General features: G+C 40.7%; 1 protein-coding gene across 10 annotated transcripts in view; it reads right to left on the bottom strand.

Moving 5' to 3' along the window:
- Positions 1-520: 520 nt before the first annotated feature.
- The window catches only part of TP63 (tumor protein p63), a 420,512-nt gene continuing 394,187 nt past the window's right edge, over positions 521-26,845 (bottom strand). For 5 of the 10 annotated variants that reach the window (XM_073589416.1, XM_073589417.1, XM_073589414.1 and 2 more), the window contains 11 exons: positions 25,878-26,064; positions 25,089-25,204; positions 23,647-23,756; positions 23,367-23,503; positions 22,832-22,914; positions 21,811-21,935; positions 20,889-21,062; positions 12,347-12,504; positions 11,827-11,971; positions 10,560-10,653; positions 521-3,928 (listed from right to left, as the gene is read on the bottom strand). In XM_073589416.1, coding sequence (XP_073445517.1) covers positions 3,632-3,928; positions 10,560-10,653; positions 11,827-11,971; positions 12,347-12,504; positions 20,889-21,062; positions 21,811-21,935; positions 22,832-22,914; positions 23,367-23,503; positions 23,647-23,756; positions 25,089-25,204; positions 25,878-26,064 — 1,626 coding nt within the window. In that variant the 3' untranslated portion in view covers positions 521-3,631. Of the gene's footprint in view, positions 3,929-10,559; positions 10,654-11,245; positions 11,322-11,826; positions 11,972-12,346; positions 12,505-16,645; positions 17,541-20,888; positions 21,063-21,810; positions 21,936-22,831; positions 22,915-23,366; positions 23,504-23,646; positions 23,757-25,088; positions 25,205-25,877; positions 26,065-26,845 lie in introns of those variants that run through there. The other 5 variants (XM_073589422.1, XM_073589415.1, XM_073589419.1 and 2 more) reach the window with 5 other exon arrangements.

Below are 26,845 nucleotides of genomic sequence, written 5' to 3'. Positions count from 1 at the left end.
ACAAAATACTGATGACAAAAAAACAAACAAATGTGTCTGCATGACATTTCTGAAATTTCATAGGCTTTGCTAATACTGTAAAATACAGCTGAAAACATAAAATAGCATAAAAAAGCAGCAAGACCTCTTAGCGTACACTTAGCCTTAGCCACACAGACCTGTGGTGCTGCTTTTTAATAGGTGTTGTACCTCAACCAGAGCTGAATTCACAGCAACACTTCTCAGTATTGCTGTTTTTAGTGATGTCATGGACTTCTGAACACATGCTACACCAGAGGGAAAACTGTGAAACATTCTAGAAGCTATTCACTAATTCAGACAACTGAAAATTAGAGACATCCTGAATGTTTCATCCCTTTGCAGCTTCCAATTTATTTAGATGCAGAAATTATGCTATTCCCCATGTACACATGAGAGCTTACTCTAAAAAGGCTCCTGAAATGACAGGTATGTTTTATTTAACTCAAAGGTATTTACCTGTTTAGAAATAGTCTCTGAAGTAAGTCAATCACAGCACAAGAAAAGTTTCTTTTTGCTTTATTTAGAAATAAATCAAACCAATTTAGATAACTGAATTTTCAATTATATAAAATATTTACATACAAAATATCCATTTTTAAAGCTTGGAAACAATATGACTTTTTTTTCCATTTTATGTTTTTTGTAGTAAATGACATCAAAATCCAGAGCTATACACATTGAACATGAATGCTATATCAGAGTCTCCCACCCATTACTTCACACAGTAGCTGACATTGAGGAAGCAGACCTAGGAAATTACATTGAGAAAAAGCAAGACTTCCTCTTTGAGTTGTGAACAGCTTATTTTGTGCAGTTCGTTCAATATAGTTGAAATATAGGACTCTAAAGCTGAATATATACAAATGTTTAGGGGAAAAAACCCTGAAAATGACAGTTTAAGACGAAAAGCCCTTATATTAATAAAATAAATCTTATTTGGAAGTCCTGTTATCCCAAAAATACAAAAATGTAAAAAAAAAAAGTTCTGAAAACAAATATACAAAATGCTTAGAATATCAGTGCTATAATAGGCAGTAGCACGATGATATCTGCTAATTTACAATAAAGCTTACATCATTTTGGCCTTACTTTATGAAGACTATGAATAAAAAGGTCAGCAATATTTTTACACAGTATAGGCCCATAAAAATGACAGTGAATGAAAAAAAAAAAAAAAACTAAGTGCCTGACCAAATATAGTCATTAGTGGGATATACAAAACCTAATGTATACCGCCGATTGCCTCAGGTCCCTTTCCCAACAAGCAGCTTATTTTGCCAGAAAAATAAAGCCACATGGCGGCCATTTAGACAAAGATGTAATAAGAACCATCCTATCCATAGTGCTACTCCATGCCGCAATGTGTCTATGCTATTTATGTGTGGTCAGATGTTCACCTAGCGTTAGAACAGCCAAGCCATGAAAAAGAGTTGAGCCGTATGATGAGCTTAACAGCGTAGCGCTGGGGTTGGAAAGGCTCGTTTTATCTGTATATATCAATAATTGTGTTACAAGAATGACCCAAGCCATCCAGATGGGCAGCTGCTTCAGAGCTGCCTTTTGTTCTGGCCGATCGCGGAGTGTTCCGAGTAGACGACCACCTTCTATAACATACATATTGACTTTTAGGGCATAGGAACTGTGGTAGCCTGTATAAGACAATCCCGATTAGAATTCCTATAAACATAGTTTACTGTCACAATGGAAAAAAAAGTACTTTTTGTCATACAAATAACCATACCATGATACAAAGTAGCCTGGAGTCACCTAGCCAATTCAATCTTGACATTGCCTGCAAAACTTAATTTAGAAGCAGGGACTGAGAATCAACCACTCCCCAAACACCAACTAATAGATGCTGAAAATGATATATATATTTTTTTAAATTGAGAAGTCACATTACATAAGGTGTGAATAGACTAGCACAACCTAGTGGATCGTGCTCAATAGTAATCACAAGTTGCTGGACGAAAGCTGTGAGAATTGCCTTTATCTGTCTACATCTGTGGTTCTTCTTTTGACACACGTGTATCAGACCTTTACGATGACATCAAGTTATGCCAGCTAATCAAATGAAGAGCCACAGATACCACCAGGTAAGGTACAGTTCTCACCACTGTCACCCAATGGCCCAAGATTATGGTCATTGCCGATGATTCGGGACATGCAAATTGATTGCAACTCTAAAGCTGGAGTCACACATAGCGACGTACCAGCGATCCCGACGCCGACGCCAAGGTGAGGAGCGAGCCCGGGAGCAGCGGACAAGTGTGCCTGCTGTTCCAGTCCTCCACCAGCAGAGGGTGCGCCTGCATCCCCAGCCTCTCCTGGCGGCGTCCTGCTGCCTCCTGGTCCCCAGCGCGCGGTGGCAATTAAGGTACACACTCCGCGGGCTCCTGGTCCCCAGCGTGAGGCGGCGGTGGCACCTGTAACTCGCTGGTAACTAACGTCGGATAACGTCGGATACCCGATGTGTACGTTAGTTACCAGCTGATCGCTGGTCTCCCGCCTGTCACACGCAGCGATGCGTGCTGGCCAGCGGGAGATCAGCGACTAAAAAAATGTCCAGAGGTTTCTTGCAGCGATACTGGCAGGGGGGGCGGTCGCTGACAGGTGTCACACACAGCGATCTCACTGGTGAGATCGCTGTTGTGTCACAAAACTTGTGACTCAGCAGCGATCTCGCTAGCGAGATCGCTATGTGTGACGGGGCCCTAACCCTATGTATTCAAAATGTCTTGATAGAAAAACAAAAACATTGGCAGCAATAGTCAACAAGAAAACTGGTGTCTGCAGATAAAACCAAGTGCTTATCCAGACTTGAGTCTAGATTCTTTGGGCTATGAAATACAGTAGCATAATGAAATGTAAACACTTTGGTATAAAGAAGCCTATGCACTAAAGCTAAATTCCTGGTAAGCTAATTTAATCAACTGTAACAAATGCAAAGCTCCCTAAATAATGGGGCAAAATGGAAGATTATGCTCAAATCTACAGACCGTAACGTTTTAATAAGTGCAACAAGATTGATGCTCATGTGCAAATTTCTAGCTCATAGTCAAACTAGGACAGAAAGCGATATTGACAGGGCCTACAAAAACCGGCACTGGCAGATAGAGATATTATTTTCTTTCAGCTACACAGAGAAATCTACTAGATGTAACAGTGTAGAAACAGGGTGGAGATCTTTTCCCCCATCACCATACAGAAAAACAAAAATATGGCCACCACTTTTACAGTGAAATGAAATGTTGTCTTAGGGATAAATAGCAAGCTCCTTGTTATTTCATATGAACATATGGCAGTTTATGTATGATATATATGGCATGTGATCAAATCCTTCTAGACAACAGTTTCTGTCATCATCCTTCGCTACGATTAATTAGTCATGCTGCTGATATTTACTATGTAACCACAGTTGGTGCATCATTGTCCACACAGGGCTTTATAGTTACGGAATATTCTTGCTTTCATCTCTAACTAACGTTTGCTCCCCACTCATCCCTATACATATATATATACACATAAATACAATGACAAGTGATGGAAACAGTAGATGAAAATATATTGGCCCTGCATAGCAATGTTAACAGGAAAAGAAAGAAGATAGTCATTCTCCCTCTTCCTTTATGCGCTGCTGCTTGTTTCTACGAGCATCCATATCAAAATTGAAATCATTCCAATCATCACGTGGAGGGAAGGAGATGGTCTGGCGCAATGTGAATCGCACGGCATCAATGACTCTCTCTCCACGAGATTCGTTGGATCCCACGCTGACAGTAGAAGCACTGCTTGTTGTCCGCAGCAGATGGGGAGGAGATGAGAACTCATGGATTTGTCTGTGTTCTACTAGACCTTTCCAGATTGCATGGCGAAACTGCTCTGGTATCTTGAGACTTATCAGGTCCTAAAATATAAACATATGAAGGTAATGGTTTGGTCAAATGTAGAAAGTAATACATGGAGTCCATTCTTTCTACAAATAGTTTAATTATTAGTGATGAGCGCGCATGGATATCATTATCAGAGTATCGTCGGTGCTCAAGTAATATGCTCCAATCCTATCGGCTGCTTTTCATGGCTGATATACAGCCGCAACACATCTGGGGATTGCCTAGCAAACAGGAAATCCTTGTATGTGTTGCAGCTGTATATTAGTGGCGAAAACGGGGATTTGAGCATATTACTCGAGCAGCCACGATTATTGGATAACACCTGAGCATGCGCTGATAACGATATACCCATGCTCGCTCATCACTATTGATTACTCTAGCTGGACCAAATTTGCGTTCAATTGTCACAGCTTCTGAATGTTTTCACGAATTACAAATCACATTATTCATATATAAAAAGGACAGAAAAATTAAAACTCATTTTTCTTGAACCCAGTTTATCATTAAAATTAGCAATAAAGTCAATTACAGTACTGTCCTCTCCAATAGCTGCATGAACCTTTCCTTGCAACCAGAAAAAATGTAAAACTTGTCCATTTATAATGACCATGGACAAGATAAAGATCCCCAACTCACATCAGGACTACAAGATCCAGGTACTTTCAGCTGAATCACATCTAATGTGGTGTACTTAATTATTTGTACTAAACGTCCAACTGAGGGTCTGTATGTGGGGGGAGACCGGGCAAAAACTGAGAACAACGATGAATTCTCATCGCCACACAATAAAAGAAAAAAGAATGGATCTACCTATGGCAAAACATTTTTGTATGCCTGATCACAGCACCATGGACATGAAATTACTTGTATTGGAAGGTAACTTCACATCTCAGAGAGACAGAAAAGTCTGGGTGTACAAGTGTAGGGAAGGTGACCTGACGGACGGACGGACTAGTCAGAGTGAAGAAAGATAGGTTTGCACAGTGTAGGTAGGAGACAGTGATTACAGTGGGGAAACAACTAGAAAAGTGTAGTGGACGTGCAGTACCTTGGGATGACCATTAGATGGCAGGGTGGAGTGTGAGCAAAGGACTTTACAGCAGCTTAGGGCTTTAGAAACCGTTGGTCATGGGGGGCGTGGTGACAGTTAGTGACAGTTTCAAGGAACCGGGGAAGTTATAAATACTGAGGGAGGGTTCCAGAAAGTTCCAGTCCCCAGGGGGAGCCCAGGTGACAGGAGGACTTCGCCAGTCTGTGTGCCCTGAGGAGAATCCGACCAAGGGGACTGAGGAGAGGAAACGTCAGGGGGTGGTCCTGACATAAAGATACTGCAGAAGAGACGAGGCAGTGAGTGCCACATACCGTATTTGACACGACGACTGACCAGTGAAAGCGCTGTTGGTTATTGGGCCTAGGGCGGCCACAGTGGCGGACCTGGCAGGAGCGTCGAACAAGTGAAGGAGGGACAGTACGCATATGTACGTCCTTATTGTAAAAGTACGGTGTGTAAACGGCTCTGGAAACGGAGGGCCGATAAGTAAAGAAACGTGCGGTGTGCTGCGGAGGCCGTCAGGCGGACGGCAAGTAATGAAATAAACTTGGACCTGTTGCACCCAGAATCCGCCTCATCGTGTCTCTGTCATCATCTCTGCGCGGTACAAAAGTAGGACCACCCCCCCCCAGCTCGGCACCCCACCACTGACCCTACATTTGGCGTAGTCGGCAGGATAGCCGCCGCTAATACGCTATCTTCTGCGGCAGGCCTGCAACTGAAGGACTGAGGAAAACTTGGACTGCTCTATTTCGGATTATAAATACCTGTGGACTACCAATTACTGACCTGTGGATTACAAATTGGGACGCTGTGTCGGATCTGTGTTGCTTGCAGAGGATCCAAGGCAGTAGCTGATTCTGCCCAAGATGGCGGTATTACTTCAGCGCAGAGGAGAGGTCCGGGTGTTTGCAGTTGTTCAGAATGGACTGGGACCCCCTCCAACGTACCCCAAAAGGGAGCAGTATATGCCCGGAGACCGACGTTTCCATATATTGGACCCTGGCAGATGGATGGAAAGGTCTGCCAACGCCCCACCCAGCAGGAGGAGTGGCACAGAAGAAAAACTTGGCTGCGGCTGTCTGACGCCATTCGAGTGCTGCCCAACGGACGGTATGAGATGCTGCGGGTGTCGGGGCATCGGCCGCCTAGAGTGGCAATGGCGGCGAGAGATGGAGCTGCACCAGAAGTCATCTTCAGATTTACGGGCAGGCAGCGGGATGCTGAGCCGGGGAGCGGAGCCTGAGGGGAGTCAGCGAGAACGGCTGCCACCAATACCAGCAGAGGACTTCTCAGCGGAGCCCCCGAGTCCGGAGGGAAGGCCCGCAGGACAGTGGAGCAAGGAACGGAGGCTGCGGGGGAAACCGCGTGATGATGGAACGGAGGCCGCAGCGCCAGGGAAGGTGAGAGTACCCCCGGCCCTACCAGTGCCTCCGCAAGCGGCGCCCACCATTCTGCTGCAGCACGCGGCCCCCTGCGCACCGGAAGGCCTAGTTACCACGGGCCCCGTGGTGTATGCAGAGCTGAGCGAGGTCCCCGCTCATGTCCCCGAACTACCCCGCCCGGAGTCACCAGTGCAGAGCTCACCCAAAGAAGATGCTGCTGCGCTTTCCCTGCTAATAGCAGCTGCATTGTTGAAATCGGCCGTTACTCCGACTCCGTTGGAAGTAGTGGATGCGGCCTGTCCTGAGGCCGCGGTTATGCCGCTGCTGGAGTCGGCTGCGACCGATTTAGCGGGCCCTGTGATTCCAGCCCCCGAGGACCCGGTTCTCCCCATTTGCCACCTGACCCCAGCGGCTGCTGGGCCGCAGAAATCTTTGGCCGTTTCTGTCTTGCGGTCTTTTTCAGCGGAGTCCCGCCCACCGGACTCCAGGGCCCGTGCTGTTCCCTCCGTGTGGGAAGCGGAGGTGATCAGGAAGAAAAAGGCCCGGGAGCAGGAAGTGTGGAACCTGCTCCACACTCAAGGAGAGGCCGTCATGGAAAAGAAGAGGACTTGAATGGACACCCTCAGTATCCCCGTGGAGCCCTCACCTCTGTCCATTGAGAGTGGTATAGACTGTCAGGAGTTCGATGCACCGTTGTGCAGATTATAAGGAGAGTTGCATTTAGAAAAAAGTTTTGTTGTTGTTTAACTGATGCAACTATTTTCTCTCTCTCTTTCTTTCTTCTTTCTATGTTCTTTATATACGAAAATATGTTTACCTGACAGAACGGGGATACGGAAAAGTGGAGGAGTGTCCAGGTCCAAGGAAGGGGGGGAGGAAGAAAGAGGAAATGCAATGTTATGTTATATTTTGGTTTTAAAAGCAAGAGAAAATGAAAAAAAAAATTATAAAAAAATGGGGTACTTGTGCTATTATAAAGTTGTTTATTGTATAATATGCCAAAGTAAAATGCAACAGGTCCGGGTAAGGGAAGGTCTGCGGGACCAAAGGAAAGTGTGAGATCCGGTAGGGATCTAAGAGTTGAGGTCTGGGAGACCGGGACGCCGACCATGACATGTAATTGAAAGAAGGAAAATGAATGGGAAGATGTGAGAAAGACAGCCGTCCTAGGTCAGGTCCCCCGACACCACGGACACCCCTGAAGAAGGAAAGGCGGGCGCCGGCAATGATCTGGTAGGTGAGTGGCCTCCATCATGGCGTACCGGATAGTGAAAGGTAACAGTAGGGGAGAGTAGGGGAAAGATACACGCCGTAGAGAGAATACGGGTGTACCTTGCCCAATTTGAAAGACGTTGTCATGTGGCGTGCGCGCTGGTGAGTAGCAGTAGGCTGCTCAGAGCATAGTGCTCCCAGTATGGTTCGGCCCCCGCAGATAGTGGGTTTGGCTCAACTTCTGGTCCGACAACAGAATGTAGGTGTAGATTCAGAACGACGAAGGCAGGGATGACGATTGTCGAGGACGACAATGGACAAAGGAAGGGGGAGTGTAGGGAAGGTGACCTGACGGACGGACGGACTAGTCAGAGTGAAGAAAGATAGGTTTGCACAGTGTAGGTAGGAGACAGTGATTACAGTGGGGAAACAACTAGAAAAGTGTAGTGGACGTGCAGTACCTTGGGATGACCATTAGATGGCAGGGTGGAGTGTGAGCAAAGGACTTTACAGCAGCTTAGGGCTTTAGAAACCGTTGGTCATGGGGGGCGTGGTGACAGTTAGTGACAGTTTCAAGGAACCGGGGAAGTTATAAATACTGAGGGAGGGTTCCAGAAAGTTCCAGTCCCCAGGGGGAGCCCAGGTGACAGGAGGACTTCGCCAGTCTGTGTGCCCTGAGGAGAATCCGACCAAGGGGACTGAGGAGAGGGAAACGTCAGGGGGTGGTCCTGACATAAAGATACCGCAGAAGAGACGAGGCAGTGAGTGCCACATACCGTATTTGACACGACGACTGACCAGTGAAAGCGCTGTTGGTTATTGGGCCTAGGGCGGCCACAGTGGCGGACCTGGCAGGAGCGTCGAACAAGTGAAGGAGGGACAGTACGCATATGTACGTCCTTATTGTAAAAGTACGGTGTGTAAACGGCTCTGGAAACGGAGGGCCGATAAGTGAAGAAACGTGCGGTGTGCTGCGGAGGCCGTCAGGCGGACGGCAAGTAATGAAATAAACTTGGACCTGTTGCACCCAGAATCCGCCTCATCGTGTCTCTGTCATCATCTCTGCGCGGTACAAAAGTAGGACCACCCCCCCAGCTCGGCACCCCACCACCGACACTACACAAGCTCATGACGACCCTTGACACTCTCAATCCTGGAATGAATGTGTCACATGGATTTATGTCTTTTTACATCAATTAAGGAATTTGCTCCTAAGACCTTGTGGGTAATTTTCACTCCTTATCTATGAACTGGTCCAATATTTATGTGTATCCCTCTCCCATAATGATAGTTCAGTTTCATGTCACTTGTCTTATCTATTGCATTTTTTCTGTGCTGTGTTGTGCATAAATATGTGACTTTTTGGATTTTGTATTAGTCAATGCCTGATGAAGAGACCTGAGTAGTCTCGAAAGCTTGCAATATCTTACCATCATTTCAGTTAGCCATTAAAAATTATCAACCACTGAGGACTCTCAATTCTGAATATAGTACTGTAACGGCGATTTTTTTTCCTTGTAAATTTATCTTTTACATAGCAGTTCGCAAAGATTACTTCCATTTCATTGTAGACAAATACACAAAATGAATATTTGGTTATTGTGCATTTTAGTTTCTTTACTAAATTGCTCGAGGACAAAAGATCATCGTAAAACTTCAAGCTGGTCTGCATATAATGCTGCAATTATGTTTTAGAAAGTCATTGTACAGTCAACAGCTGTAGAAGTTCGGAGAACTGTCATAGATAGGAAGACTTCTCCCAGAGAAGTTAGTGATTGTTTGTTACTAAAAAGGAGACCGCAGATTCACAAGGCTCCAGTTCATCAACTAAGTCACTAATCCATGACGGCTGGACAAGATGCCCGAATTCATCTTATCTTCCGGCATTTTGGATTCTTCATTGAATTACCAGAGCTGGTGCATCATCATCATTGCAACATGATGTACATACAACTTAGCACCAGCCTGGCTAATCAAAAGAAGAACCAGGAATGCCGGGAATTAAGGAGATTTGCATCCCATCCAGGAGTCAGACTATTGACCTGACGGATAGATCAGAGTCCTGCGAATCTATTGTCCTTCTCTATATATATAACTATCAAGAAGGCAGAGATGGTAATCAACAGTGCTGATTGAGAACTGTGTATGCAATACAGGAAGCACTAGCAGATTTTCCTCTTCATGTGCAGTGATCATGTGATTGTTTGATATTAGGAAGAAGCAGGAGCCTAAGCAGACAAAGATCAGCTCAAAATTTGCCCTGCAACTGTAGTGAATATGAAAGTCTCAGGTAAAGGGGAAATCAGAAATAATATATTTAAATGTTGAAATGCTCGCCTGAGATCTCTTAGGACGTTATGCTTGACAGTGTATGAAATAAATAAACAGAAAGAAATTGGAAAAGAAAGCCCCTTTGACTGAAATCAGTGTTTCTAGCCCTGCCACATCAACATGAAAAAAAACAACAGATTTGTATAAATAATAAAAAATAGAGCTTTAAAAACTACATTATGAAAAATACCTGTAATGAATCATCATGAACAGGAGGAAAATACCCTGTCCACAACTGGTTAATGGCAACATATAAACAAGACGCTGTTGGTCAGACAATCACTACCTACTGTATAAAGCTCAAAAATAGGAAGCCTTCATTCAATATGTAAAAAATACACTCAGTTTATTTAACTACTTCTTGATCTAAAAGCATCTTTCGACATGGAAATATTCTTAAAGATCATTGTTGGATCTGAATGCTACTGCTACTAAAAAGCAAATGCTTAGTCCAGGATTTTAACTTTAACTTTCAAAGTAAAAAAAAAAAAAGTTCACTCAATAGATTTAAAAAAAAAAAAAAAAAAACTAGGTCTTTCCAAGTTTTAGATTTTCCCCCAAATTACTCTCTGCTACTTGGGGAGAGGCATTCGGAAGTGAAATTATTATTAGACCTGACAACAAATCTGAAATTTTTACCAAGATGGAAATTGGCTTGAAACTCACCTCCATGGAGTAGTGCTCAATCTGATAGATGCTGCTCAGGCCCTGGGTAGTGAAATAGTCCAGACAGGATGAACATCCCAATCTCGCTAAAAAACTACAAGACAAAAAAAAGGACTCTGTGTAAACAGCAGGTCCTGATTTAGAACAAGAAGCATCTTTTGCAGCATACAACTTGAGATGTTAGGCGACATAACATCTGTTATGTGCTTTCTGAATCTTTTAGCACTTTGAGACTTTTCGAAAACATCCCATTTAAGAGCACTGACATCAAAGCAAAGAAATGTGATAACTAAAAGTGTAGAACCAATCTGCATAGAATTTTGTTATAATGGCAGTTTCCACTCTGAATAATGAGAGATGAAGGTTTCGGCTGAAGTGTTCAGACATGCTCTGAAAGTAGAAAAAGCATCAAGACCTAGAGGGACCCAATGAGAGCAAGAGGAGTCAATTCAGGAGTATAACGGCAAAGATCAAAGCACCTGACCAAGCAAGTAGTGTAGCTGAAAGTGGCAGAGTTGTCGGGTACTTCTAGGTGAACCTCAATATTTCAGAGTTGAAAAGATTTTGCACAGTTTCACTAATTTGATGTGAAGTCCCCAAAACTTAGCCATGTTAGCCAGAAGTATTCCTTGATACAAAAATGAGTAAAAGACTGGGTTGTAGAGGTAAAACTGGTGTCATCTCACCTCACGTCTTTCTTTTACTTGTCCATACGCATGCACAAATTGATTAGGGGCGGGGGATGAATCCAAGCCCAGGTGACTGTAAGGGGGTGCAAAATACAACCCCTTACTTTCCATATATTTAATATGATTTAGATGTTGACAAATAAAAGATGCAGAAGGCACTTACGAGTCATACAACAAGTTATTATGTTTATGTTAATAACAGACATGTAACCTATTCTAACACAACAGAGAGAACAGTATAATTTATAGTTTAGCATGACGTATGGAAATTGTTGTAGGTTCTATCAGGGCATAACAAGAAGAACTTGAGACTTTCCAAACAAACATAGGACAAGCAGGATTTAGCAATGCCAAATTTCGTGCATATTCAAGCCAGCAGGTCAATTTTGGCTTAAACATATCCAATGCCTATTAGACTAGTACATCAAACATATCTCATGGGTCTTTCTAAAGGGTTGGGTATTTGGCACAACAGATGATGGTGGTATAGTATCTGTAGAATCAGTAGTAGGATCTCTCTAAAAAGGAGGAAGGTAATAGATAACTTTCTATTGCTGTATTTCTCTTGGTGCACTTACCTGGAGATGCTACAGTCCGTTGGATATGGAGGAGGTGGTGTACAGTGTGATGCACTTGTCATGGATAAGGAAGGAGGCAGCGTTTGTGTTGGGCTTAGTCCATTAAGATCTCCGGGCATTGGCAAATGTGCACTCATCATGGGAACTGGTAACAAGAAGAGACCCATTATAATGTAACTCAGACGTGAAGAACTTCTATTTTCATCTTTGTACACAGTCTATTTGAGAACCGTACGATTTTAATGATTCGTTATATGTAACATATCTGTTATGCAAAAAAAATGAAAAATGGTGGTGATGAACAGATTGAAAAATGAGCCCATTTCTGCAGCAGGAAAATTGAATTATTACTGATATCGGAGCTGGTGCTGCAATACTTCAGTATATCCGACTCATAAGTAGAATAACTCATTGACAGTTTCTATAAAAACACTGCATATGGGACTCATAAATAACAGTCAATCTAAGATAGCCAAAGTGAAAATAACTAATCAAAGACTAGTACAGAGCATGTACTCACTGTTCGCGCCCATGCCATCTGTCATGGCATTTGGAGTAAGGGAATTTCTCTGCTGTGGGTTCATAAGCTGGCTAACTGAAGGGAGCTTATTCATACTGTTCATCTTGCTGAGGGGAGGAGATGCAGATCCAAAAGATGGCTGTCCTTGTAAAGACGACCTGCAGAGGTGTAAAAATCCAATGGTTAGATAAATATTGAGGGGAAAAAACTGAAACTAATTTTTATTTCATCCTAAAACCCCAGTTTTACAGAATAAAAGTAGTCCAGATTAAACAGAATGTTGTGTACACGTCCACTGATCAAATACTAGAACAAAGACTTAAAAAGAGGTAGAGTCATTGATTTACTTCAATCTTGTAATATTTCATCAATTCAACACGCCGTAGTGGTAATTTAGCAGATGTTTTGGACAAGGCAGATGGCGATAAGGAGCTTTTGTCTACAACGCTACAAATCTTTGTTCACATATACGTATACTACCCAATTTACATTAACCCCTTTAAAAGTCCAGATTTTCTATTTTTAATTTCCTAAGAGGAAGAAGTGATTTTTTTCCCCTGACTCCATCATTTCAGTATCAGTGAACACATCTTCCGGGCAGGTATGTGAAGAGATAGGATCACTCTCGCCCTCGAGCTATACGGCATCAAGCCAAGCGGAGGAGGTGGTGAGCGCACACCCCGAGGCACTGGCTACAGGACCTAAAGTTCCAATTACACAACTCAGATTCCAGACTTCGCTCATTGGTGTTTTGATAATGAGGAAAGATATATAGTGCATTGCAGGCTATTGCTGACAATGATTAAATGCCTGATTACAGAAACGAGTATTTAAAATTATGATTTTATCATCATAAAATGCATGATTCAGCTTTTAATACTGAAAATGATGATTGGAACGGCTGTCTCAATGGCTGGAGCACATACATACCTTAAACAGTCCTAGGCCAAGAGGTCAACATGTCTAATGATCTTACACTTAACTTACTTTTTTTCATTTGTAAGGTTATTTAAAGCTACTTCCTGGGTCTTTCAACATTTATAGCTAAAAGCATCATGTTAAAATACATCTAAAGTTAGCCATACACTTTAGATAACGGGCCAGCATGCTTCTGTTCTTAAATGGGAAGATGGGGTATAACCTGCTGCCAGACACTTCAGGTGGCATCTTTTTCATAAAAATAAAAAGGATCTAGCAAATTAAAATCCTACATACATGACCTTTCTTTCTTACGTTTATCATCAAACGGGGAATCTGGACACTATGATACACATTAGATGGTTGGCCATTGCCCACAAATTAAGCTTGGCCAATACTCATTTAATGTGAATGACCTTGTTAACATGTGCTGATTTCTGTAAACTTTGAAGAGTGTAATTACAGCATAACATCTAAATACCAAATCAGTAGGTAACTTGAGTTTTGCATGTGTCGATGGTTGGCAAAGTTAAAAAAATAAATAGAATAACTATGTGAGGTGAGACTGAAGCCATGGATTTATTTTTGCAGGAAATTACAGTGGACTTTCACTTTGTAAAATTGTGTAAAGGGAACCGGTCCTGTGAAAAAATGATATTAACCATAAGGGGTTCATCTGCAGGTTGATAGCGTTCTGAACCTCTCTGCGCCAGCACTTCGAGTCCCGCTGACAGGAGGAAATTAACTTTTTTCTTCTCAATATCATTTGGGTTTCAGTTATGGGTTTCAATCATGGGGTGGCGCTGGTTAGGGTTCAGTTACCGCTCTGACTGAACCCACTCCACCGTCGCCCCTCATGATTGAACTCCAAACGCTGCCTGGGGAGTTAAACCCCTACTGCTGGGAGGAAATTAGTGTTGGTGTCAGGCAGGTTCAGAACTCCATTAAACCTGCATATTAACCCCATATCTGTAGATTAATAGAGTTTTTCACATGACAGGTTCCCTTTAACATACTTGATTATAATTATCAAACATTGAGCAGCTCTAGATTTTGGGTTGAGTACTTAACAAGTAGCTACACTGATGTGCTTGTCTAAATGACCTTATGACAAACCTGGAATAAGTTCAAGAAAGAACAGGAAATGGAAGCAAAAGACAACCGATGTCCAAGATAAACCAGTATAAATATTTATTGGCAATTTAGAACATGCAGCCACTTGAAGCAGCAAGTCAAGAGGATGCCAAGGGAAAACCCAGAGGAATTTGTCTAGGCAAAAAAAAAAATTCCAATTTTTATGCAAGATCAGTTTATTATTTTAAAGTGAATGAAAAAATATACGAACAACAGTAAGTTTAATGCATACAATCCAGTGCTATCCTTGGTATTAACAGTACAATGGTAACAGCAGTAGTGGAAACAGCATTGTAACATTGATGTGTGCGATTTTTTCCAATGGAGTTGACAATATGCAAATTAAAAACAAATACAATACATAATACCACCAAGTGACTTGTGTCTGATGTCTGAAAGGTAACTACAAAAGGTACATTGTAACAGTTAGTACTTTTTCTCCTTGTTTTCTCCAGTATAGCATCTTCAAAAATGTAATTCTAATATGGTTCCACCATGTTACCGGGGTTTGAATCCATTTCCGTTTCCAAATATCAATATATACGGTAACTTCATTATGATGCAATGATCGAGCAATCTTGGAATCTTTTAACTATATTATGCATTCTGATATTAACAAAACTATACCAATTTGCAGATGTTTAAACTGAATCTTCAAGCGAGATGTTAAATAATCCAATGCACATTCCTTCCGGATAGCACCATTCATTTTTTTTCATACATATGCAATTAACTCATTTCTGTTGTCCACCCAAAATCTAATTTAAATATGTGTCAATTCTAAAATGTCATATATAGTCCAAGCTCAAACTGTTGCTCTGATATATAATATAAAACGCCTATATCTGTCCAGCAGCACATAATCTCACATGCCCAGCATTCACAAACATCAGCAACCTGGAAAAGAAAGGATTCTCCCAGTGTTTTACATTTTTAAAACAAGTAAACGGTCATAAAAAAATAAATGTATACACTTGAGGCCTGCTCAAATAGACACAAGTACTATAGACACCAATTCATACACATCCGCCATTGAAAAGGACAGGCTAGAAGGCACGCTGTCTGTCAAATGGACAGATATGTGCTTGAGTCCCTTAATAATTAAACTACATAGCTTTAAAAAACAAACAAATCTAAAGTTAAGCTGTAAAACAACTCTTCTTACACCCCCTATATCTACTTCTAACAAAATGGACTTACACAGCACGTCAAAGAGGAACAGTTATGGTGGAACATAATGATGCACGTCCACTATGACTCCTGTTCCTGATACAGATGCCCAACCCAGGTCCTTGGATATGCTCCATTATTAAATCATCTTGTCCATCCATTAAGGACACGTCCTCAATCAGGAACCCTTTACATCAGAGGATTACCTACCATTGCTCAAAAAACTTGAAAATCATCCACTGAATGGAGGTGATCATCAATCTTGACAACTTTCTGTAGTACAGGCACATGTAGGCTACAAATTAAATTAGTCTTTACTATCGTTTTACTTGTGTTCTAGTAAAAATTTTAAACTGCCCCATTTTATTGGGAGCTAGCCTTTAAATGGTTGTCTACTCAGATCCAGCCCTGTCCTAGGGTTTCGGTGGTTTAAGAATTTCTCAGATCTGAGAACCGCTCTAAAAAGCACCTCTACTGCCAGGTCTACAGTATACGTCCGCCAGAGATAAAAGGTTTGCACCAGTTTGCAGCTTTCTGCAGTAATAGTAGTTATTTTTGAGGATCGCCAGAAAATAGACCACCAGAGGGCCTAGCCTTAAGACCCAGTAAAACTTACTATTTTTGCAATTAATTTGTAGTTAATTAAAATAAATTAGAGGAAAAAGATGCTAAAACTTTAGATGTCATTTTTAATGTAAGGCCAATAGTGAAAAAACGCTGTAAACATGTGCTAATTTCACTGAACTGCGTGAATAGGAGTGGCTACTACAATTATTTACCACAACGGCAAAACAGGCCTTAAATACTTTATATGGTAGGCCATGTCGACACGTGGTGTAAATGCTGATCTTTTTCTCATGTTTTCTGTAGGTGTCTCTACCAAAATATGCAATGATAATCTGCCCTGAATGCGCTATTGCTGTGTTTTCCCCCTTACTTGATGCATTTCTAGCAGCATTGTTTTAACGCTTTCTTTGTGCATATAACCTTTGTTTCTGGCTTTTCAGGTTTTTGGGGAAAAAAAAAAAATATTATATAATATATATATATATATATATATATATATATATATATATATATTTATTCATTTTGAGACCAGTTGCACTTTGCTTGGACTGTTAAATTCAGCCAACTTTCTGCACACAAAAAATGTAACAAAAAGACACTGCAATATTTACGCCATGTGGAAACAAGGTCTTAATGCGAATGAAGCAAAATGCTTATAGACAAACTGTCAGGGAAAGCTCGGCTCTTGCAGTGATTTCCTACTGAGAGTTTAATATCCTCTTGGTTGCCTCTCATCACTTGCAGCAGATACTGTGCACGACTACAGAAATTAGTGAAACAGTTGCCAAATCGCTAGTAAGGATTGCAAAAGTGTATGTGTACAAGAATAAACTTACAAACAATTACTAACTTACATTGCAAAGCTATCCCTCTGATGTAAACAGATCCCAAAATATGGGCGTTATATGAAATTTGAATATACAGTATAAGAAATATGTATCTAGCTCTATAACCAGATAGTATACTTGTTATCATACATGCAGAGATATCAGTGAGTCTTTCCATTAACATTCACAGTAGATAAAAGTGAATATATGCCATATGCAGAAGAGATATTTCTAAATCTTCTTAAGAAAAACATCCATAATTATCATTTAGGTAATTTTTGATCAAACTCTTCATGTGAAATTAAGTGCATTAAGGTAGAACTAAAGACTGCTTTAAGGCCTCTATATACTGTATAGCAGTCAGCATAGAGAAATACATAGGAAAATGTAATGTCTAGATCTGGTGGAATCCATGACAGTAGTATTGTTCTACAGCAAGGCCGAATGACGAATAGTCTATATTTTATGGAAACATTGCAAGGTGGGGGAATGTTGAGTGTTTTGGGAAGGTATCTTTGTCTTTCAGAGGTTCTCCTCGAGGTTCCATGAGTTCATTCCGGAAACAGGCGGATAGGAGACTGTGAAGAAGAAACCAGAGAAGAAAAGAAGAAAAGATGAAGATAATGAGGAGCTGGAAGTTCAGCGACACCAATATGACCACAGTATGACAATCTAGAGGATGGGAGGAAGAAATGCTGTTACCTACACTAACATCTATTTTGCAGTAGGAGACTCAAACTTCCAGAAGAAGTAAATTAAGGACAGCAAAGTAGAGCATGCTCCTCCTAACATTGTGTACCCACTGGCCAGGTGTTAAGAATGTCTTAGTCTGTCCTTTATTCTGTTAGAATTGGCACACGTCGAACAAATATTCATATAATATTGCCTTTCTGGGAAAATGGACGTGAGAGAGCAAGTGTACCACAAAGATCTAAAAACAAAGGCTTACAATGTTGGGATTACAACACGTGCCAGCTCTGTAATTTCCTGAAATTCAAGCCAATAGCAGAAGTGCAGGACAGGCAGTATGGTTTAGTTGGAATGAAACATAATGCTTCCTCCTACTGTTCCATCTTGATATGTCTCCAGTAACAAAACAATCTTAATGCCTTAAGTTTAAATAATCAGCAAGTCAAGCATACTATTACACAAAACAGCCATTATGATGGTGAGAGATTTGGACAGTGTGATAGAAGGTTAATATTCTTGAGCTATTGGTGTTTTCTAATTGGTTTAGCCATCATCCTGTTGACCGAGATTTGCGAAGTTACTTTTCAATAGTCTAGTCTCATCCTGACCTTTAATATGGGAGGATAAAGTGCACAAGTGGAAGAACCTGCTGCCATAATTACGCTCACTTTTATACTTACACGGTACAATGCATAAGGTTTGTTTTCTATTAGGTCATCGTTATCATAGTTATTTCTTGTTAGCTGGCTGCTGAAAAGCTTTCTATATGTTCTGTAGAAGGCAGGTGTGCATAAAGCCACAACACACTGCACAACCAGAGATAAAGGAACAAAGAATCAACACCTTAATGGTACAATGAGCGATGCAGGTTTTTGCCATCTTTGTGGGTGAGCTGTAATTTTAGGAGTCACACTGTGATCACAGAGGTGCGGGGGTTAGTGAGGAAAAACAAAGGAAACACATTAAAAGAAATGTGACATGCAAAATGAAAGACATGAAAAGAAGAGCAGAGAAAGGAATTATCCACTGCAGTGACAATCTTGAAAATACAGTTAACATTTCTCCAGACATAAGGAGTACTCCACATTTACCTATTAGGCACCTTTTCTGTTGAAACAACCCTTCTACCTTAAGATTATTTTTAGAAATATTGAACCTAAAGCCTTACACTCACGCAAATTCAATTTTGTAAAAGTGAATATTGAATAATGCCGGCCATGGACAATCATCAATGATCTAAACAGGTCACTGGTCAGAAGAACACTTCTAGATTGTGCTTCCATATATTCTTAGCTAGTAACAAAAGACCAACAATTGTTGCAAAGGCACAATTATTAGTATCCTGTGAAATACATATTCCTACCAATTTTTGTCTACGGAGATTAGATGGCTGCTGTGTTGGAAACAGACAGAAGAGGGCCCCTGTGCAAGAGCAGTATAGAGACCCTTTGCAATTCAATAATGTGTCTGTGACAAAAGCTGCTTGCTGATTTGGATGTGGAAATTGACCCCCTTACCTTTATGCCCCTGCATGACTGTGAGCATAAAGCATCCCTCCAGTTTTTTTTTTTGTTTTTTTTTTTAAGTGCTAGAGTGGTGCTACTAAATTAAGGTCTCTGCCGCCTGTCTTATTCTTAGCGCCCACCATTTTTCACTTTTCTGGATCCGGTTTCACTGCGCTATCTTATGACTGCAGCTTCTGACTGGCCGGAAGTCAGAAGCTATATCACAAGCTCTCAATACAAATCTATGAGAGCCAGAATGAGGAGCTTAAAGACTTGTATTGAATTGTAATCTCCGATTTGCTGGCGGTCACAACACTGGAGTGAGCCGGCAGCATTGGAGTGAGCCGACAGGTCACAAAGTTCTGGAGACCAACGTGAACGGCACCGTTAGACTGTGAATATGCCAGAAAATGAGTGAGTATCAAACTAGGTGCACGGACCTTACATTAGAAGCACCTCTTCAGCATGGCAATAAAAAAAAAAAAAAAAAACACGCTGGAGTGGTGCTTTAAATGATAGACTCTCAGGACTTTACAACTAAAGCAAGCAATTTCTGATGTGCCATTACTGAGAAATGAAGCTTTGAAGCCACTTGCAAATTATCCTGGAAGTGCAGTAGAGGCATGGTGATTAACTTCTAACCATCGACATACCACTGATGCATTTATAAGCTAATTTACCGTACCTGTGGCTTCATAGCTTGATTTCTCAGTGATTCTGATTACTTCAAAACAGATATTTTTATTTTTGTACTGGGACCTATGCAGCAGTACCAGTAGTTTTATTAGAAAAATCAACAGATCCCAACAGATTTTGTTCAATACCCTATTGGCAATAGGTGATTGAAACGCCTGAACTCAATAATTCTGAGATGTGCTCACATACCTTTGGTCATACAATGTATCTGGTGTCCACTGTATGTCTATTTCCCTACAAACATCCCTGCTAAAATCTAGCTACCTAATTTTGAAATGCTTAGATCTATGGCTCTTATGAAACTGTGGGTTGCCAATAGCATACATTTGTCTCACAGTGAGCTATGGCAAACCCACATACATAGTAATTGTAAAAGATCAAGCACTATATACATTACAACCAAAAAACATATATTAGATCAATATAATGAGCACAATCATTATCAATTTTTTTTTTTAATTACTTGTTTATTCCTTGTACACGACAAGGAGCTACCTCTATAGCCACTTTCATACTTTATACATATATTGGTTAGCAATCTGTAGTGGTATTTAAAAAGTCAAAACCAACAATGCTGCATAAACTGAGAACTATAATAGAAAGATAAATCTTCCATGTTCTGGAAGGACCCATAGTTTTGTCTTCAAAATACTGACTAAAATCCATCTGTATAACTACAGTAGCTTAATGCCAACTGGGATTTTAGCTACAAATCTTATAGTAGGCACTTGCAGTTTTCCACCTTCTTGTCCAATGTGCCACTGTTTATCTATAGTTATTTCAGTTTTCCTACAGTGCAATCAGTTTATAAAGCATCAAATGCCAATAATATTTTAATTGGGCTCCAATACATACATCTTGCAATCCTACATCATTTCTACATACACAATATACATAAAACAGTGATACGATAACCTATTCCTACATCCTATAGCACACTGCAGACAGAGCCAGAACATCCACGGATCACCTAAATTTGCATATCATGGTGAAGTAAACTCTAACACAGGTTAAAAGATGGTAGTGAAGTTGTACCGTTCATTTAGGTAATTTTCGTCTCTGACATCTTGTTCTACTGGAGAATACTTTAGATTGTGTTCCATGTAGTTGGGGCTGTTTTGCACTCTTTTTTGCCATTGCTGTCTGGAGAAGATGTCACTCCTCCCCGTATTTCGGGGGCCAGGCATGTTGCTTTGTAGGCTTCTGTCCCTAAGCAATTTAATGTCATGTATTAAGAGTTTTAAAGCCAAGTTGATGAAATCTAGCGCTATCCTACGAAGCGTGGATATTTTATTATATGACAGGATATGACTAATTATATCCTGAGATGGGCAATCTTCTTACATGCTAACTAAGACAAAAGGCAAAATCTCACATTAGCATTCATGTGTGCACATCTGGATATAGTGGCATAACTGCAACAAATACGTACATTGCTATGTAAAACAGGGGAAAAATACTGCAAACTAGTCACCTTATATAAGCAATAATAAAACATGCAAAAATATTTATCACAGCAAACAAAGCACACAAACAGATCAGTTTAAGGGGTTGTCCATTCTAAAGCTACAAGTCTGCAACCACTATGTGACTGCAGACTCGAGAATCTTCACATGGCGCACTGCTTCCTTGGAGGATTCTCCGATAACAGCACTAGGAGCAGGCGGTCATGTGACTGCCAGTATGCAACTTGCCTACATCCAGCCACATTCCAACTAGATTGTTTCCAAGTTCACTCAATACACTTGCATTAATGGAGGCCACACCCATCTAGTCGGCATGAGACTGCAAATCACATAATGCGGTCACGGATACCATACCGGCGCAGGAAAATCCTCACAGTGCACAGTGTGCGCAATGTGAGGATTCACAAACTTGCAGTAATCTAGAGTGACTGCAGACCTGTAGCTTAAGAACAACCAACCCCTTTGATTGCTTTGTATCTAAATATACTTACTGTTTATGCAGTAAATGCTGCTGTTGCTGTCTATAGGTGTCAATGGTATGTTGTGGAATGTACTGCATAAGCTCTAGAGACTCTTTAATCTTTAATAAAGTCTCATATATTTCCCGACCTTTCACCTAGAATTAAAAAATGCATAATGAAAACTAAAATATCGATCCAATATAACTTTCTCAGCACGTATGATTGCTTAAATTCTACATTTAAAAGGTTGGTCTTATCTGAATGGGGTTATCTCTGAAAATAGCAGCTGTGGATTCGAGTACAACTGATTTTGTTAAGGAGAGCCTAATTTGACCATACATTTTCCCTGCAGTTTTTGCTGCAGGAGAAAAATTGTTCTACATAGCGGCTATCCATTCTGTCTCAAAAAGGAGGTCTAAAAAATCCTTGAGTCATGTTAAATTAAAACAAATCATAGCAAAATTTGAAGAGCAGAAGAGGTCACAGAGAAGATGCATTAACCTTGCATTGCTCTGTGCCTTCTTGTTATAGCCAGTCATTAAGGAGTTTCAAGGAATTTAGTTGAGGCCCCAAATACACAGGCTGATATTGGCTTTGTCAACTGGCAGTCTAATGTGTATGGGGGGCCTCCTTTTTCTCCCCCGACAGAGGATATTGGGGGAGAAAAAGATCTGGCACCTCAGATTTCCAATGGCTGATCTTTTTTCCTCTCCAAGAGATAAGCCACTGCCAAAATCTTGCAGTTCTCTCGTGTGAGAGGAAAATGGGCAAGATCGCTGTCAGCTGAATGATCGGCAGAGAAATCATTGTGCCAACAGTGTTAATGCTGTTTTAATATAGGGATAGAAAAAGTTACTTTGGCACCTAAGTTGACATCAGATAATGGATGGTACAAGGTTATCTTTATTCTCTGAAGTGAGAACCTTCTGTGACAAGTTATCAAGGTAGTACATTGGGAGTCAGGATAACCTTTGCCTCATCTGTATAAGCAGAAACTTACAAAGACTACACATGCAAATTATGGTAGGCTTGAATAATGTGTGTGACTTACCGGTATGTATAGCACCTCATCATCTGGTAACCGCCGTTTTTTCACAGATGTCATCTGAATACCATGTGTGGTCTGTCGAAAAGCTGTAAATGACAACAGTAATAAAAATAAACCTTGAAGGCAATTTACAGGTCAAGTAGTGTCTTCTAAATCTACATGACACTAATTATCAGACTACGCTATGGACAATGGAGACTTTCAATGACCAAATATTTCATAGTAAAAAGAAAATCAGGCCACTAACACTCTAACAATTGAAACAATAGAAGTTGCTAGTTTTCTTGGGAAAAATAGTGTGCCCTGTAGAAATACAACAGTACTGTGGCAATTAACCTGACAGTTAGCCTAGTGTCATATAGCAGTATTACAGCTACATTTTAGGTGCCCTTAGTATGGCTGCAATACGTAGATCGCCCAGGCTTCTATTTAACTGGATCACCAAATGGAGCAATGTTCAGTTTACAGAACTTCAGAACATCCAGATATTGTGGCCATAATATCGATATGAATATGAGGCTGCAGTGAGTGAACTTACATTGTGTCATACCTTCTCCATTTTTTGAGCTGTCTGAGACCTGCTGTTTGCGGATACTATCCTCATCTGCCTTTCTGTCTCTGCCTGGACAAGCACAAATTCGAGCCTCAAAACACCTGCGTCCAAGTACTTGACCACTGAGAAAAGTCAGAGAAAAATATTTAACCTTTTAACAAAGATCCTTAATGTGGTGAAGCGATTTGTCATCATGACGTATCTTCAAGACACCCGTATCATGAAAACTATTCGTGAAGCTGGTGAGAGATGTCCAGATACTCACTCTCTAGTTTCCAGGGTTACAATAATCAAAATTGGCCGACGATTCATCCCTCCAACACAACTGCTGTTGCACATAAAATTATACAATATTGTTGTGAATTCGGTGCCAACCTAAAATGGAAGAGTGAATAGAAGACCATCACATTTTTTTGACATGGTTCTGACGGTACCTTCAGGGTACTGCCAACCCTCCGTCAGGCGCAATAGATCTGACAGGCACACAGTAATTAGTTTCACTTCTCTCTCCTTGCCCACTTATCAGAAAACCCCACCCCTCCTAGTTATCTCCTGACTCTACAGGCTCTGTGAAACCTGATATCACAGTGACTCAGCAGACCTTCTAGTGAGAAGATATCAACACTTTGGCTTCTCAGGCACATTGCGCCTGATTTCAACACAAATTGAAAGGTTAGTATTTTCTTTTTTTATTCATCACTATTCTGTATTTAGCTTGTTTTATGAAGGATTAATGCTAAGTTAGTGTACATAAGTACTGTTTTCTTAGACAAAAGGAGGGTGGCTTCTAAGGCACATTGCGCCCTAACACATACTCTTTCTCTCTTGCTTCAGATTTTCTGCTGCAATGGCCAGAAAACAGTATGATTCATCTAAACCCCTTCATTTAGAAGAAATGAAGATTTTTTTGTTAGAAGATGATGAGGAAGAACCAGCAGTAACTGAGGATTTAGAGGAATCTAGTGACATTTCATCTGAAGATGAGGTAGCAGAATGTAACACTGATTCTGGAACAGAGCATGATGGTGATGACACTGATACAGAGGAAACAGACACAGATCTAGCTTATTATTTGGGCAAAGATAAAAATACAAAGGACGTCCCAAGGACGTTCCAGAACAAACACCGACTCTACCACCTTCTAAAAGACGCAGTTGTACTACCTGCTCATTTGTATCTGGTTTCAGAAGGCTTTCTAAATATGACTGCAAAATATGTAAAGAATTAATCTGCCTTTCCCATGCAACTTTCGTCTGCCAGCCTTGCTTTTCTAAGTGTACCTGTGCTGCTTCTGCTGCAATTGAAACCACTGAAGATGAGTAGAAAATAATTAAGTAACATCTAAGTGCAATATCCTTTAAGTTTTTTTCCATAATTTTATATTTAAGCAATAGTTAAGTAAAGATAACTGGAGCCTATTTGGCGGTACTACCGAAAAGTGGTACTTTTAGTTTTAATAAGTTTATGGTTAATAAATGTTTTTTTTTGCATCTGATTTGGTGTAATCTCTTTTAATACATTCCTATGAAGGTCACTGACTACTTCTATAGTCCTGAAATTGAAATATGTAGCTACTATAGGTGGTTTTCTGACCTGTGCTTGTCAGGCACATTGCGCATGAACTGAGGAGAATCTATATTGCGCCTGACGGAGGGTTAACAATGATCAATATATGAATAAACTATGCCTATTAACATTACTTCTTACCTGTGGAGGCTCATAGGGAACCAGAACACTCTGTCTTCCTGTTATTGGATCTTCCACATACTGTGCATGGCTGTTTCCCTCCACTCGTATCAGGTGGCTGGCAGGTGCTATTTGACCTGTAAAATAAAAAATGCACAGAAGTGTCACTCTACAGCTCTACTATGTATCCTATATTAAATATTACCTTTAAGTGATTATCCAGGATTACCAACGTATGGTGCATTTTCAGAAAACACATAAGGGACAATTCAAAGTTTTTTTGCCATATTTCTGACAAAAAACAGCTTTGTGCAACCTTCCGTTGTGCAAAAGAACTGCAACTTTTTAAAGAAATACAACTTTTAGCATTTTCACGCCATTTTCTCTCCAGCTCTGACAAAATTGGCAGAGAAGGAGTGGGATTTGGGGGGGTGACTGGACATGGTAACCCCCGCTCGTCAAATTCTTGATGAGCAGCAGCATCAGCTATACCACAAGTCTTACTCCAGAAAGGATGAGAATGCCACTACACATGACTCCTGATTCATTAATAAGTGTGCCCATCTTAATGAATCAGGAGGGTCTGTTTCAACATACCATCTTGGTGAGAGAATCAATGATTTTGATAAATCGCCTCTATATATGTGTGTCTGACATTGGATCTTAGCCCAACTGAACTGAACAATACTGAGCTTTAAAATAGACAATCTATGGACAGGTGTAACACTTTTTTGAAGAAAGGAGTAATGTGATTAAGGGACTGTCCAGGATTAGAGTCTAAGAAAAATGGCATTTTTTAGGTTATCGTACCTTCATTGAACTCTCTGCTGAGCTCATGGTTTGGGCAACGTTTTACAACTTCTGTGACATGTTCGGCCTTCTTGTAGACTGGCATTGCCCTTATAACAGCCCCTTGTGGTGGTGGAGTCATCACTTTAATCTGAATTGGACACGTCTTGGCAATTTGGCAGTAGAGCTTCTTAAGGTCTGTAGAATACTAGAAGACAAGACATTTAAGAATTATTACTAAAGTCAGTAGAATATACACAAGAGGGTATAATAAAGTGAGTTATCTATACCAGTCACTGCTGCCATAGTGCCTACTGTAGGTGTGGCAACTCAACGCTTAATCCTAAACCTGTCCTGTTCTCAGACATCTTATTGAATTAAGACATTTAGCAATAATTCTCCATGTCCCTGAGATCATAAAATTATCAACAATAAGATTAACACCATTTTCAACTTCATAAGCCTGCAAAACAAACAGATGAGCAATGAGAAATAGTATTGTCACGGAACCAGGTGTTGGTAGGGTGCAGCACTAACCGGATTAAATCTGTGGATTAACAAAAGAAATCTTTACCATTTCATTTTGATAACTTGGTATAAAAGACTGGATAATAAAGTACACTCAAACACATATCAAAGAAAAGCTGCAGTTTACTTTAAACTAATATAGGTATATATTTTGTGGGGTGGAACTATTGTGCTAAACCAGAATGAAGCCAGGAGAGAACCAAAAATACCCACAGAAGATGATCCAGAGGAAGCTGCAAGGAAATCTAGAGTGACGTATCACACTAAAGTCATACCTCTCCACAACCTGGCCTCCTAAAAAATGTTTTATCACGTGTGAGAACTTCAGTTTATGACTTGCTGTAGCAATTGTGTGATGATGCCTTATCGCTATAGACTCAGACTAGTGATAGTCCAAGCTTGCATGGCACATGGTAGCACCAGTGGATGTTCGTTGTTGAGTGTTTTTTATTTTCCATTTT

This window comes from Dendrobates tinctorius, unplaced genomic scaffold, assembly GCF_039654945.1.
Source record: "Dendrobates tinctorius isolate UK_male_01 unplaced genomic scaffold, ASM3965494v1 ptg000107l, whole genome shotgun sequence".
Classification (NCBI taxonomy): Eukaryota; Metazoa; Chordata; class Amphibia; order Anura; family Dendrobatidae; genus Dendrobates; species Dendrobates tinctorius.
Note: the sequence above shows the minus strand (reverse complement) of the source record. Positions and strands in the feature narration are given on the sequence as shown.